Source organism: Sarcophilus harrisii, chromosome 4, assembly GCF_902635505.1.
Source record: "Sarcophilus harrisii chromosome 4, mSarHar1.11, whole genome shotgun sequence".
NCBI classification, from domain to species: domain Eukaryota; kingdom Metazoa; phylum Chordata; class Mammalia; order Dasyuromorphia; family Dasyuridae; genus Sarcophilus; species Sarcophilus harrisii.
The window spans coordinates 283738185-283752640 of record NC_045429.1 but is presented as its reverse complement, the minus strand read 5'-3'; the positions used below and the strand labels follow the sequence as shown (position 1 = coordinate 283752640).

The 14456-nt window shown below is 42.9% G+C and overlaps 1 protein-coding gene across 4 annotated transcripts in view; it reads left to right on the top strand.

Annotated features, from left to right (window-relative positions):
• Nucleotides 1-14456, top strand: part of ITPR3 (inositol 1,4,5-trisphosphate receptor type 3) — a 145223-nt gene that overhangs the window by 106534 nt on the left and 24233 nt on the right. For all 4 annotated transcript variants that reach the window (XM_031965057.1, XM_031965056.1, XM_031965055.1 and 1 more), the window contains 12 exons: nucleotides 322-480; nucleotides 615-689; nucleotides 1494-1619; nucleotides 2945-3067; nucleotides 4165-4365; nucleotides 6410-6661; nucleotides 7534-7659; nucleotides 8162-8287; nucleotides 9593-9713; nucleotides 9986-10170; nucleotides 11504-11652; nucleotides 12047-12155. In XM_031965057.1, the coding sequence (XP_031820917.1) occupies nucleotides 322-480; nucleotides 615-689; nucleotides 1494-1619; nucleotides 2945-3067; nucleotides 4165-4365; nucleotides 6410-6661; nucleotides 7534-7659; nucleotides 8162-8287; nucleotides 9593-9713; nucleotides 9986-10170; nucleotides 11504-11652; nucleotides 12047-12155 (1752 nt within the window). The remainder of the gene's footprint in view (nucleotides 1-321; nucleotides 481-614; nucleotides 690-1493; nucleotides 1620-2944; nucleotides 3068-4164; nucleotides 4366-6409; nucleotides 6662-7533; nucleotides 7660-8161; nucleotides 8288-9592; nucleotides 9714-9985; nucleotides 10171-11503; nucleotides 11653-12046; nucleotides 12156-14456) is intronic.

Genomic DNA, 14456 nt, shown 5'->3' with positions numbered 1-14456 from the left:
AAATGTATTCTGAGACAAGATATGAACTCAGATCTTCCTGATTCCTAATCCAGTGCTCCATCCACCATACTTCTGAGCTGTCTCCAGGAAGTGACAGAGCAGTAATTTGAATTCTAGTTCCATTACTTTAAGCAGTAATTTGAATTCTAGTTCCATTACTTTAAGTTTAGCTCTCCAAATTCATTGCTTTTTCTATTGCAGTACTCTGCCTGTATTAGAGAGCTAATGGAAGACAAGGTTGATGTGAGAAATGGTAAGGACGGTTTGTAGAGAATTTGAAGCATTTCCTTTAACTCTTTCCTTGCCCATTTTGTCCTTTAGGTGCAGCTACTGATCTCGGCCCAGGATGTGGAAAACTACAAAGTGATAAAGTCTGAGTTGGACCGGCTTCGAACCATGGTGGAAAAGTCAGAATTGTGGGTGGATAAGAAGGGTAGCAACAAAGGAGAGGAGGTGGTAGATGACAAGAAGAAGAAAGAGGTGAGGAAGATAGTAGGAGGGAAAGGCAAGGATCAAGACCTGCACCTTGGTGGAGGAAAGTTGAGTTTGGACTGAGTTTGGACCATCACTTGATCCTGGTTCTTAATGTTGACCCTTTCTTTTCATGTTCCCAGCACCCCACAGATGAGGAGGGGTTCACCCAACCACCTGGAGAGAAAAGCAGTGAAAACTATCAGATCGTCAAAGGGGTGAGTAGTCAGGGCTGAAGAGAGTCAGATGGAGGTAGAAGAGACTAAAATATTCGGAGTAGGAGATCTGGTTCCAGGGAGGGGTTCCAGAAAGGGAATTGACTCTTCAGATTCATATACCCCCTCCAAGTGGTCATTTGAATTAGCTATGAGCCTTGGCTACCAGTAGGTGTAGGATGGTGTGTAAGTAGCTTTTCTTCTGTCTTCTCATCAAGCAACTTTTTAATAGGCATATATCTACTTAGCTAGAGAAAGCATTTTTTAAGTGCTTACTATATGCTGGACATTGTGCTTAGCTCTAGAAATACTTGTTTTGAAATGGTGGTCCTAGCTGTAGACTTGGGAGAAAATGTAATAAAATGTAATAGATGATATTATCTGTTTTTTTATTGGGATTTTTTTTTTTACATTAAAGCTTCAGATTGGATTTTCTTAAATTCCATTTAACTCAGTTTCATAATTAGTTAGTTCATTCATCTATCTATTCATCCACTTGTTTCTCTATTAATTAATTAGATGAGAAGAATTAAGACATTTTGACATTTCATAGTTTTTCTCAATGATTCATCTTCTGGTAAATTCTTTTTCCACTCTGATTACTTTTTTTTCTTTTAAATGATCTGGAGCCTAGCATTCACACCCAGGGAGACCCAGGTTTCCCTTTTCTAGGGTTTCCTGTCCCTGCCTCATGACCAGCTTGGTTAAGGGGCAGAGGTGAGGTATATACAATACCAATGTGTTTTCAGAGTTGCTGTTTTCTCTTATTCCCTCCCCTACCTGCTTCTTTCACCATTGTCCCTCTAGATCCTTGAACGACTAAACAAGATGTGTGGGGTTGGAGAGCAGATGAGGAAGAAACAGCAGAGGCTGCTTAAGAACATGGATGCCCATAAAGTCATGCTAGATCTGCTACAGATCCCATATGAGAAGGTGAGAATCGACTGCCAAACCAGTTCCTCACCCTGACCCTTACCCAACCTTCCACTCTCACTTCTTTCTCTGTTTCTGCCCCTGTATCCTAATTCTCACCCACTCATCACTCTGACCTAAACCTTAATTCTCAAATTGAATATCTTCCTCTTTTCCCTGACAATGATCTTTGTTAGATCACTATGATTCCAATACTGAGGCTTGACCTTGCCTCTGATCCCTGACCTCTCACCCTCACACTGCATCCTAATAATAATACAGCTATCTTTTCCACTGTGGTTTTGATATATCCTGGGCAGTATAATAAATTTTGGGGGAGTTTTGATAACTGCCACAGATGACACAGAAAAAGCTTAGAAACTCAGAAATGCATAAAATAGATGATACTGTATATTATTAAAATATTTTATCTTTGATTACCATAATAATTTAGACTTCTCCTGTTCAGAGGGAAGGCCAAAAATTTTTATATGAATTTTCCAGATTGTGGGGGCACTCCAACTCTAACCCCTGTTCTGTGGAAGGGATAACTAATAATAATTACTTAATTTTATAGGAAGTTAGGTGGTGCACTGGATAGAGTTCCAAGCCTGGAGTCAGGAAAACTCATATCCTGGATTAAAATCTGACTTCAGATACTTACTAGCTGTGTGACCCTGGGCAAGCCACTTAACCCTGTTTGCTTCAGTTTCCTCATCTGTGAAATGAACTGAGCAAGGAAATGGCAAACCATTCCAATATCGTTGCCAAGAAAACTACATATGGGATCACAGAGAATCAGACACAATTGAAAAACTACTGAATGACAATAAAATACTTTATGTTGATTTTAGTTAGTCTTCAGAATATTCTTTGAGAGGCACATAGTGCAAATATTATCCCAGTTTTATAGATGAGGAAACTAAGTTTCAGAAAAATCAAAAGCCTTTTTCAAAGTCATTCAACTCAAGCTCAAAGCTGGGTCTCCTGATCCCAAATCCTGTGTTTTCTTCTATTGCATCAGAGATCGCTCAGTGATCTCCCCTCAGAAAATGCATCTCTTATCCTGGCTTTCATCCCCAACTTTTTACCTGGATTCTGTTCTTATCTCTACTCTGACTTCTTAGATTTTAGCCTAACCTCAACCCTGACCTTAATCCTGATTCCTTACTTTGATCCCTGACCTGTGCCAATCTCTGATCTTTTACTTCTACTTTGACTCTGACCTAAATCCCATTCTTAACCCTTTTCCTGATTCATATCCCAGCTCCAGTCTTTACCCTTGCCCATCAGTGGGGAATCCTTCCCTGGGACCCAGCATTCCTCCCTTCTTCCCCCTCCTGCAGGGTGATGTGAAGATGATGGAGATCCTCCGCTATACTCATCAGTTCCTGCAGAAGTTCTGTGCTGGAAACCCTGGAAACCAAGCCCTGCTCCACAAGCATCTCAATCTCTTCCTCACCCCTGGGGTAAGGGATAAATAGGGGCTTTGGAGGAGGAAAACAGGCTCTCCAGTTAGGGAGCAGAGGGTCCAGGGAGAGCAGAACCTGAGGCTATTTAGGGAAGAAGTATTCAAGGGAAAGAACATGAAGAGAGAGGAATATGAGTGAAGGAGAAGTAATGGGGTATTAATGGAAAACTAGAGGCAGGAAGGCAGAGGAAAAGCATTTATGAAGTGCCTACTGTTTGCCAGGCTCTATGCCAAGCTCTGGGATACAAAAAAAGGAAAAAGAGAAACAGATTCTGGATCACATAATTTTTATGGCCTCATTTGCTTCATCTTTAAAATGCAAAAAGCTGGGATGGATAGCTTTTTAAAATTAAATCTTTTTTTTAAAAAATGTCAAGTATATATATATATATATATATATATGGTTTTTTTCCTACCTTCTCTTTCTCCACCAAAAGAAAGACAAAATACTTGAAATAAATAAGATTATTCAACCAAAACAAATTCCCCTACTGTCCAAATCTAAAAATACATATCCCATTCTATGTGTTAGGCACTAGATAACTCTAAGATCCTGTTCATTTCTTGATCTTTGAGGTGTGAAACACTGCTGGGACAGACCTATGAGGGAAGAGAAAGGTGACTAGGATCCTTGTCCTGGCTTGCCTGTTATTACTTGAGCAAATCACTTCATAAAGCTGTGCATATAAACTTGAAAGGACCTTGCTCCAATTTTTTCCTTTTGTAGATGACAAAAGTGACTTATTCTAGATTACATAGGCAGTAAATGACAGCCAGGATTCAAACACAAGCCTTTTGTGACTCCAAATTCAACCTTTTCCTGACTCTATCTTGTCTCTTTGGCCTCAGTTTTCCCCAAATGAGGGTCATGTGGCCATATGATTTCTTACTTCCCCCATGGGTCTGATTTCTGAGTCTAGGTCTCCAAATTAGTGGGGACTCTGTGGAAGGACTCGGGGTCCCCAGTCTTGGAAGCCTCAGTTGAAATAGTGGGGATTTCATGTTGGAGACTGGGTTCCTGTTGATGTCTCTGGACGAATGGCCAGAGAACCAGAAGAAGGTGGGGTTTCTCACTCCTCTACTGGATCTTGGCAGCTCCTTGAGGCTGAGACTATGCAGCACATCTTCCTAAACAACCACCAGCTTTGCTCGGAGATCAGCGAGCCTGTCTTACAACACTTTGTGCACCTGCTGGCCACCCATGGGCGGCACGTGCAATACCTGGACTTCCTGCACACTGTCATCAAGGCTGAGGGCAAGTACGTCAAGAAGTGTCAGGACATGATCATGACAGAGGTGAGTGGCAGGGCGGGTGGAGGGGAGGGAAGAAAGCGGGGCTCAAGCCTGCATTGGAGCCAGCAGATCAAGGAGAGGGAATTGCTCACTCATTCTCAGGGAGCTCAGGTGGAAGGTCTACAACAGGACTCCTCAAACTTTTTAAACAGGGGGCCAGTTCACTGTCCCTCAGACTGTTGGAGGGTCAGACTATAGTAAAAAAAAAAAAACCCTTTGTCTTGAGGGCCTTTAAATAAAGAAACTTCATAGCCCTGGGTAAGGAGGATAAACGTCCTCAGCTGCTGCAAAGGCCCGCGGCTGTAGTTTGCGGATCCCTGGTCTACAATTACTTAGGCTGGAAACCTAAAAAGATTCAGGTGGTAGATCAAAAAGACCTCAGACAATGAGATCTATAGAACTCAGGCAGCTGAAAGATCTTGGGTAGGGAGACTTCTCCCCTGTGCAAATCAAAGAATGTGTTTCTGGAATAAAGAGACTGACTCATTGACCTGGATTTTATTTTTCATTTTTTTAACTTAACAAGCATTTGCCTCCTCTCCCTATCTTTCCCCCCACCAGTGGGGAAAAGAAAAGAAAAGAAAAGAAAAGAAAAGAAAAGAAAAGAAAAGAAAGTCATTATAATAAATCTTCATAGTCAAGCAAAACAAATTCCCTTCATTGGCCGGGTCTAAAGTTGTCTCCTGCATCTTGAATCATTTTTCCTCTCTGTCAGAAGGTGGGCAGCATGCTTCATCATTGGTCCCCCCATTTTGTGGTTTGAACTTGGATTTCAAACTAAGTCAGAAAAACCAAGTATCTCCCAGTCTGTGATAAAGCTGATCCTATCAAAGTAAAAATAAATAAATAAATAAATAAAAGTCATGACCAGTGGGGATGGGGGAAATCCAGAAGCAAGCCTAACGGGACCCAGGCAGCAAGGTCTAAGGCAGTATATCTAAAATACAGTGAAACTGAGATAATTTGGGCAGAAAGACTGCTGTAATTCAGAAGAAATCTGAAGGAATTCAACTTGTGAGCTTAACAGAATGTGGGTGGTGAGCCTTCCTGGGGGCTTGAAAGGACTCAGATAGCAGGCCTAATGGGACTCAGTTGGAAAGCCCCAAGAGGAGAATGGAGCTCAAAAACTCAGGCAGGAGAGGGACTTCTTTGGGAATGTTACCAGTTTTCCTTTGCAGGGAACATGAGCCTGTTGCATGGGGTGTCTTTGAGAAAAGTTTAGGGTCCAGAGGGGAAAGATTTGGAGATGGAGGAATCTAATTGAGGTTGATGCCCAACTAAGCTAGTTCTCGGAGGGCAGGGAAGCAGGACTGCTGTGGTTAAAAAAAGTCAAGGTCCATCATTCCCTGCACTACCATATTTGGAATAAAAGATTCTAGGTTCAAGTTCTAGTCCTACTAATTATTTACCTATATGATCCTGAGTAAGTCAGCCTCTATGGGCCTCAGTTTTTTCATATGTAAAATGAAGAGTTTGGGTTCTAAGGTCCCTTCCAAATAAAGTACTGTGATTCTGAACCCTTTTCTTTTTAAATAGTGTTTTATTTTTCCAAATACATACAAAGGTAGCTTTCAATAGTCACCTATGAAAAACCTTGTGTTCCAAATTTTTCTCTCTTTCTCTTCTTTCCTCCTCCCCAAGATAGCAAGCAATTCCATATAGATTAAATATGTGCAATTATTATAAATTCTAAAAAGAAATCTAAATTCTTCTAAACATATTTCTATATTTGTTATGCTGTACAAGAAAAATCAGATCAAAAGGGAAAAAAAACCATGAGAATGAAAAAACAAGAAACAAGCAAACACCACCACCACAAAAAAGATGAAAATACTATGCTTTGATCTACATTCATTCTTCATCATTCTCTCTCTGGATGTGGATGGCTCTTTCTACTTTCCATTTTCTTGCCACCACTGAGAGGACTGCTACAAACATTTCTGTACATATGAGTTCCACCCTTTTCTTTCAGAGGAGTCCAGTCTCAGACATCAGGGTCTGAAGAGCTTCTGGTGATAAACTCCTCATCTTTTCCTTTGTCTTACAGCTGACCAATGCAGGGGATGATGTGGTGGTATTTTACAATGATAAGGCTTCTATGGCACACATGTTGGAAATGATGAAGGCAGCAAGGGATGGAGTAGAGGACAATAGTCCCCTCATGTATCACATATCTCTAGTGGATCTTCTGGCTGCCTGTGCTGAGGGCAAGAATGTGTACACTGAGATCAAGTGTACTTCTCTACTGCCCCTGGAGGATGTGGTCTCTGTGGTTACTCATGAGGATTGTATCACTGAGGTACCCTTTCTGTCTACCTGAGGGAGGCTAAAAAGAGGGAGGAAGTGGGGGGAAGGGAGAAGGAGAGGGTGATGGGAAGAGAGAGACAGAGGGAGACAGAGAGGGAAAGAGAGCAAGTGAGAAAGAAAGAGAGATAAGACACTAGAGAGGGATAGGAAGATGGGAGAGGAAAAGATGTACAGGAAAGTACAGGAAAAAAAAAAAAGAAAAAAAGTACAGGAAAGATGGAGACAGGAAAAGGGAAACGTAGAGAAGGAGGGAGGGAGGAAGAGATGGGAGGAAAAGGAGAAGAGAGGCAGGAGAGAGAAAAGAGAAAACTAAAAAAACAAAAATAAAGAGGGGGAGAGAGTTGAAGGTAGAGCAGTGAGATGGAGGCAAGGGAAGAGTTGAGAGGAGAAGAAAAGACTTGGGGAGAGGAAGAGATGGGAAATCAGAAGATAAGAAACTGGGAGAGAAATGAAGATAGAGGAGAAAGGAACAGAGAAGGAGAAAGAAGGAAAGAGACAGGAGATTATAAAGGGGAAGAAGGATGGAAAGGGAGAGGGAGAATGAGAGAAAGCGAGAAGAAAAAGGGAAAGGATAAGGGAGATGAGATAGAAGGGAGAAAGTGAGTCATGGAAAGAGAGAAAGAAGCAGGGGAAAGAAGAGGAAGAGGCAGAAGGAAGAGGAAAAGGGAGACTTGTGAAACTATAAGGAAGAGAGAAAAAGGAGAGAAGAATGAGGGATGTAAAGGAAAGGAAGTTGATATTTAAAGGGAAGGAAGGGAATAAAGAAGAAAAGATGGAGAGGCTGAGGAAGAAGAAAATCATTGTATCTGCCCTGTCTTCTGACCTTTCCTGTTCTTTCACTTTCCCCTCCCTCCTATTCCCCAGGTGAAAATGGCCTATGTGAACTTTGTCAACCACTGCTATGTAGACACCGAGGTGGAGATGAAAGAGATTTACACCAGTAATCATATTTGGACTCTCTTTGAAAATTTTACTTTGGACATGGCCCGGGTCAGTGTATTATGGAAGAAGCATCCCAGCATAGGCAGGGAAGCCTTCCTTCCCCCCAGATAAACACGCCCTGACATACACTCTCCCAGGCTTCTGCCTCTCCTCAACTGTTCATGGGTCCCTATGGAGAGTTCTTAATTGGGGAGACTACCTTGCTCCATTTCTTAAGGAGCCCCAGCCTTGTGCTTTCCAATGGTGGAGGAGAATCTTACCAAAGAAATCAGGCCTCCAAGAGAGTGGGCTTTGGGAGGGTGGATTCTCTCTTCCTCTCTCTTCCTCTGTAGGAGGATGGGGTACTTGGGTGGAGTTGTGGGAGGTTGGTACTGAGGAAGGAGGTGGGTGTGGAAGCCTCTGCCTCCTTTGATTCGGGAAGCAAGAAGGGATGGGGTATAGCACTGGCCAGTGGGGAGGGCTGCTCCTGGGGCAACACGGATTCAGGGACTCTCCCTGCCACTCAGGAGTAGCCTCTTGCATCCATCGTCACTTCCCTTCCAAACCCCAGGTCTGTAAAAAGCGAGAAAAGCGCATGTCTGACCCAACTCTGGAGAAGTACGTTCTGACAGTGGTGCTAGACACCATCAGTGCCTTCTTCAGTTCTCCCTTCTCCGAGAACAGCACCTCTCTACAGGTGAGCATCATTCCCAAAAAGCAGCCACTGACCTTCCTCTGCTCAACTCTGACCTTGCAAAGTCACTTTTTCTTGTGGATCCTCAGATTCTTCAACTGGGAAATAAAGGATTTGGACAGGATGCCCTCATGACTATGATCTATGATATTCCCTTGATTCTCTCCATCTCTCACCTCCATCTTCCTCTTTCTTGCCTCTCCTCTTGTCATTTCTCTTTTCCTGCTATCGCCTATCTCCAGATCTTTCTCTCCCCTTCCTTTCTAAAAGCTGAAGAAAAGCCGGAAACACACTACTGGGTTTGAGATGCTGTGTTACCTTGAGCACAAAGTTATCCTTCTCTGGACCTTAGTGTTGCCCTCCATAGCTTTGGAGTGGGTAAGAGGGAGGTTTGACAGGGTGATCAATGAATCAAAAAACTATGAATAGCAATAACTTTTCTTGGTTGCTGTTCAGTCATCTCACCCATTTGTGGTTTTTTTTTTGGGGGGGGCAAAAATATGGTTTAAAGCTCATTTTATAGATGAGCTTCCTGACCTTCCTAAGTCTTTTTGACTCCAGGTCCAGTGCTCTATCTATTGCACCACCTAGTTGCCCTTACTTTGTGAATTTAGTCAGTTCCTTACTATTATGCTTTGGACTGAGTTAGAGGAGGCACACAGAGAGGAAGAGATATACCCCTTTCCCTCAAGATGTCCTTGGAGAAATGGAGAGAGCTCCCAAGGAGCCAGAATAATAGATAAGACACAGTGCCTGCCCTCAGGAAGTTCCCAATCTAATGGGGACTTAGGACACACTCCCCATTTCAATCGTATGAAAAATCAGTCCAGGTTGAATGCAACAGGATGAATGGAAGTGATTCAGGGTGAGTGAGGTCAATCAGGAAAGTCTTCCTGGAGGAACTTCGCATTGAGAATGAATTTGAAGAAGGGGACACATAGATTTGTTGAAAGGAAAAACAGTGTGTTGTGTAGAGCACTAGTATCAAAATACAGAAGAGCTAGGTTTGAATCTCAGATATTTACAAGCAGGGTAATACTGAGTAAATCACTTAGTTTTTCTGGGCTGTGATTTCTCATCCCCAATAAATGAATGAATGAATAAAATGCAAGGAATGCCTTTATATTGGGTTTCTCCTAGCTCTAATTCTGCAGTCCTTTTAGAGGATTTGGGAGGAAATTTTCACTTCAAAGAGATTGGGGAGGGGTTGGGAGACAGGGATGGGGTACAGTTTTCCAAAATTTGAAGGCACCTCTGCATTAGGGAGAGACCTGTCCTTTCCTCCAATGGTTCCTTTCCCCTTTCCAGACACACCAGACAATTGTAGTTCAACTTCTCCAGTCCTGCATGCGGCTGTTGGAGTGTCCTTGGCTGCAGCAGCATCACAAGGGCTCAGTGGAGGCCTGCATCCGAACCTTGGCTATGGTTGGTAAGGTCATCTCAACCCTTGTCCTACAGATAAGGCAGAGAAGAGAAATGCGAGAGAGAGAAAAGACTATCTCTCTGGGACAGAGGAGAGGGGGAGAGGCCTCCTTTGGTCCTTCTTAGATCCAAGCAAACTTGGATCAGAATATTTCACCAGGCCATGTCTGGGTTCTGGACTCCCCAACATCCAGGGAACGGGGCAAGGATGCAAGAAATCTAGCCAGCAATGCTTACTCTTTAACCAGTGGGATCTTTCTGTCTTCCACCGTCTTACAGCCAAGAGCAGGGCCATCTCCTTGCCCATGGACCTGGACGCCCACATCAGCTCCCTCCTCAACAGCAACGCCACCTGCGCTATGCAACGTAATGCTTCCAGCTACAAGTCGTCCACTCGTGCCTTCCCTCGTGTCACAGCCACTGCCAACCAGTGGGACTACAAGAACATCATCGAGAAGCTTCAGGTAGGCAGGTGAAGGGCCAGCCTTACCCAAGGCCTACTGACTCCACTTGGGGCTTTTTGGCAAAGGAGCCAGAGTGTTTTGCCGTTTCCTTCTCCAGCTCATTTTACAGATGACGAAACTGAGGCAAGTAGGGGGAAGTAACTAGCCTAGGGTCACACAACTAAGTGAAGCCTAATTTTAACTTGAATCCTCCAAACTCCATGCCATAAAATGGTAGCTTTATCTACTGCTCCCTCCAGTTGTCTCTAATTAGAAGCATCTTTTTAAAAATGTAGATATTGCTAAGAAGATTAATATTTATTAAGCTATTAATGTTTTCAGGCTAATCACTTGCTTCCCTTTATATCTTGGGTTTCCAATATATATAACCTGTTGGCTAAATGTGGTCTGTTTGAGGGTTTGTTTTTAGAAAAACTACTTTTTATCTGATTTTTACCCATGAGCAGGCAGGCTTATAGACCAAACCACTAGCAGTAATGCACTAGCATTCTGAGGCTAACAGGCTTGGTGGTCTCCATGATTGCCACTGTAAAACAAATTCATAGAGCCCCTGCTTGATAGGAGTTTCTGATTACTTGACATATTGTGGAAAAATGGATTTTTCTTTACTCTGTAGGTAGCAGAGAGTAGGCCACTGAGGGAATGCAGATTTTGATGGGCATGGGGGAGAAAGATCATTTTGGGGGAATTAAATTAATAAATTAATCAACAAACTTTTATTAAACACCAATATATACCACCCACTCTGGTGCTATGGCTTGAGAATACACAGATAAAAGTCTAATAAACCCTGCCCTCAGGGATTGTAGGGTCTGTCCTCCCCAACCCTCGAAGCCATGTCTTTCCAGAGCTTTTGTGCACCTTGGGCAAGGTTTGAAAACAGTGTCCCCTTTGTATTCTCTGTCCACAGTAGGCTTTGAGCCTTCATCGAAACGTAGTAGTGTCCAATTCAAATAGAAACCGATACCTGCAGACCACACATTGTCCTACAAAACCACAAATTGATACCATCTATATCATATTGTCTTATTCAGTTTGTTAAACAGTCCCCAGTTTCATTCTGGTTCTGTTTGCTCATTGGGGAGTTTTGCAGGCCACATATGGCTTGACACCTCTCCTGCAGTGTCTATAACCTGGCAGCAGAAGCAACGCCTCCCGGGCACGGGGAACAGAGTTTTGTGGCATTAATCAGTGGGGGCTTTTATAAGAAAGAATATCCCTGTCACGCCCCTCTGGGTGCCATGCCTTGGGGAAATGCCCCTTTACCATCCCTGCTCCTGGGCTCAGGCTCTGGTTCTCCTCTTCTCTTCCCTGACTGGCCTGGGCCCCACAGGACATCATCACCACCCTCGAGGAGCGACTGAAGCCGCTGGTGGAGGCTGAGCTGTCGGTGCTGGTGGATGTGCTGCACTGGCCGGAGCTGCTCTTCTTGGAGGGGAGCGATGCCTATCAGCGCTGTGAGAGCGGAGGCTTCCTGTCTAAGTGAGGAGACCCAGCGGGGGAGGCCGGGGCGGGATGCCTTGGCCCCCTGGGCAGGAAGAGCTGTGGGTGTGGGAGACTGGAGGCTCAGCTGGGGAGACTAAAGGGGAGGGGGATTGGGAAGGGAGGGACTGGGCAGTGGTCAGAAGACCTGGGGCATTCACACCAGGGACCTGGAGGAGACGGCATCTTCCCCAAGGCCCTAGAGCAGCAGTACTCCTAGAGAGAGAGGAAGCCGGTTAGGGACATTGGGAATCTCTAGGTCTTCTTATCCAGATAGGATTGGGTCCCAGGGAGGGGGAGAGGGATCCAAGAGAGACAGTTGGCTGGGAAGCATGTGGAAACTGGAGATAGAGCAGATGGGGTCTGAGCCTCCTTTTCCTGGTCTGGTACCCAGGCTGATCCAGCACACCAAAGACCTGATGGAGTCCGAGGAAAAGTTATGTATTAAAGTGCTAAGGACCCTCCAGCAGATGCTGCTGAAGAAGAGGAAGTATGGGGATCGCGTGAGTGTAGGACCTGATAAGTGAAGATCCAAGACTGGCCATAGCTCTCCTCTCTTCCCTTCCTTTTGGGCTATTTCTTCCATTTCTACCTCATATTCCCATATTCAAAGAACATGGGGTATCAGAACTGGAAGGGACTTACTTTAATGATCATCTAATCCAGTGATTCTTAACCTTGGGTTTTTTTTTTTTTTTTTTTTTGGTATCATGGCCCCCTCTGTCCTTTTTATGTAAATAATATTTTTATTTTTTCCAGTTACATGTAAAGATAGATTTCAACATTCATTTTTTTTTTTATTTAATAGCCTTTTATTTACAGGATATATACATGGGTAACTTTACAGCATTAACAATTGCCAAACCTCTTGTTCCAATTTTTCACCTCTTACCCCCACCTCCCTAGATGGCAGGATGACCAGTAGATGTTAAATATATTAAAATATAACTTAGATACACAATAAGTATACATGACCAAAACATTATTTTGCTGTACAAAAAGAATCAGACTCTGAATTATTGTACAATTAGCTTATGAAGGAAATCAGAAATGCATGTGTGCATAAATATAGGGATTGGGAATTTAATGTAATGGTTTTTAGTCATCTCCCAGAGTTATTTTTCTGGGCATAGCTAGTTCAGTTCATTACTGCTCCATTAGAAATGATTTGGTTGATCTCGTTGCTGAGGATGGCCTGATCCATCAGAACTGGTCATCATCTAGTATCAACATTCATTTTTTTATAAAATTTTGAGTTGGAAAATTTTTCCCTTCCTTCCTCTTCAAAACAGCAAGCAATCTGATATAGATTATACACATACAATCCTTGTTAAACATATTTTCACACAGAGTACTCTTTTTAAATGCATAAAATAGAATATAAAGGATTGTAAAGGAACCCAGTTATATTGAAATTCATTTATTGAAACATTGAAAAACAAACTTACAATTCCCAGGTTAAAAAATCTCTTATCTAACCCCTCTTTTTATAGATGGGGACACTAAGACCAGAGTAGAGAAATGACTGTCCTAATGAAAATCACCCAACTGGGCTATGGCAGAACTAATACCAGAATCAAGGTCTCTTAGTTCCCAATTCTGTTTTCTTTCCTCTGTATTCAGCAAGACCCTTAGACTGCTGAAATTTAGTTCATTCTGTATCTCTCTGCCCCATGTCTAGCCTGGGTAATCCCTTTCTTTTTTCTTGATACACAACCTGATAAAGGTTAGATTTTTGTTGTTGTTTAGTCCTTTTTCAGTCGTGTCTGACTCTTTATGATCTCATTTGGGGTTTTCCTGGAAAAGATATTGGAGCAGTTTGCATTTCCTTCTCAAGCTCATTTTTACAGATGAGGAAACAGAGTCAAACAGGACTAAGTGACTTGTGCACATAGTAAGTGTCTGAGGCTGGATTTTGAACTCAGGAAAATGAGTTTTCCTGAATTAAGATGAGGACTCTATCCACTGCAAAACCATTGCAACTAGTGTCAATCTAAAGAGTTAAGATTGTTATCCAGCCTGTTGGAACTCATTCTGAAACATCTACTTGTCAATGCTGTACAAATTTCTGGGCCTAATAATTCCCTCTTTCATTTTAAATAGCATATGACTTGGCTACCATTTGGCCCTGCTGTCACGCATTTCTCTTCTCCCCAACAAAGAAGTATTCATCAGTGTATAATGTGCACCCAGGGAGAGGCACTCCGCCACTGCATATTTTGTGTGATCCTGGGGCAGGCATTGAACCTTCCAGTGTCTCAGACCGTTTCCTAAGATAATTTTGAGAAAAGTTGCCTATTTGTATTAGTGAAGGGAGTTTCTAAAGGACACTCACAAATCTACCTCCTCTTTCTGTCTGTCTGTATTTCTCTCTCTCACACATACATACACACACTTCTGTTTTCTGAGGCTTGGTTTCCTCACCCACAAATTGGGTATAATTATGCTTTTTACAAGACTATTTTGAGAAAGATTTGTAAATCTTTGAGCATTACAGAAATATGAGCTGCTATTATTATATATAGTGATTCTTATCCATAGTAAAGAAAGGGCTGCAAAGAGCGAATCTCAGAAAAACTGAAAGCTCACCAGGGAGTTGAGATGAACAAAATGCTTTCTTTATAACAGCTCTTGAGACAGGGAATAAAAGAGTGAGGAAACTGAGTGAGGCTCTGCTCACTCTGAGAGATAAAGGGGTCTTGCTCACAGCTCTGAGTATTGGAGTCGGAGTATCCTGGCTCTAGTCTTAGCATCATACCTCATAGCCTTCCAAATCAACCGAGGAGGTTGGCCCTGGAGAGGTG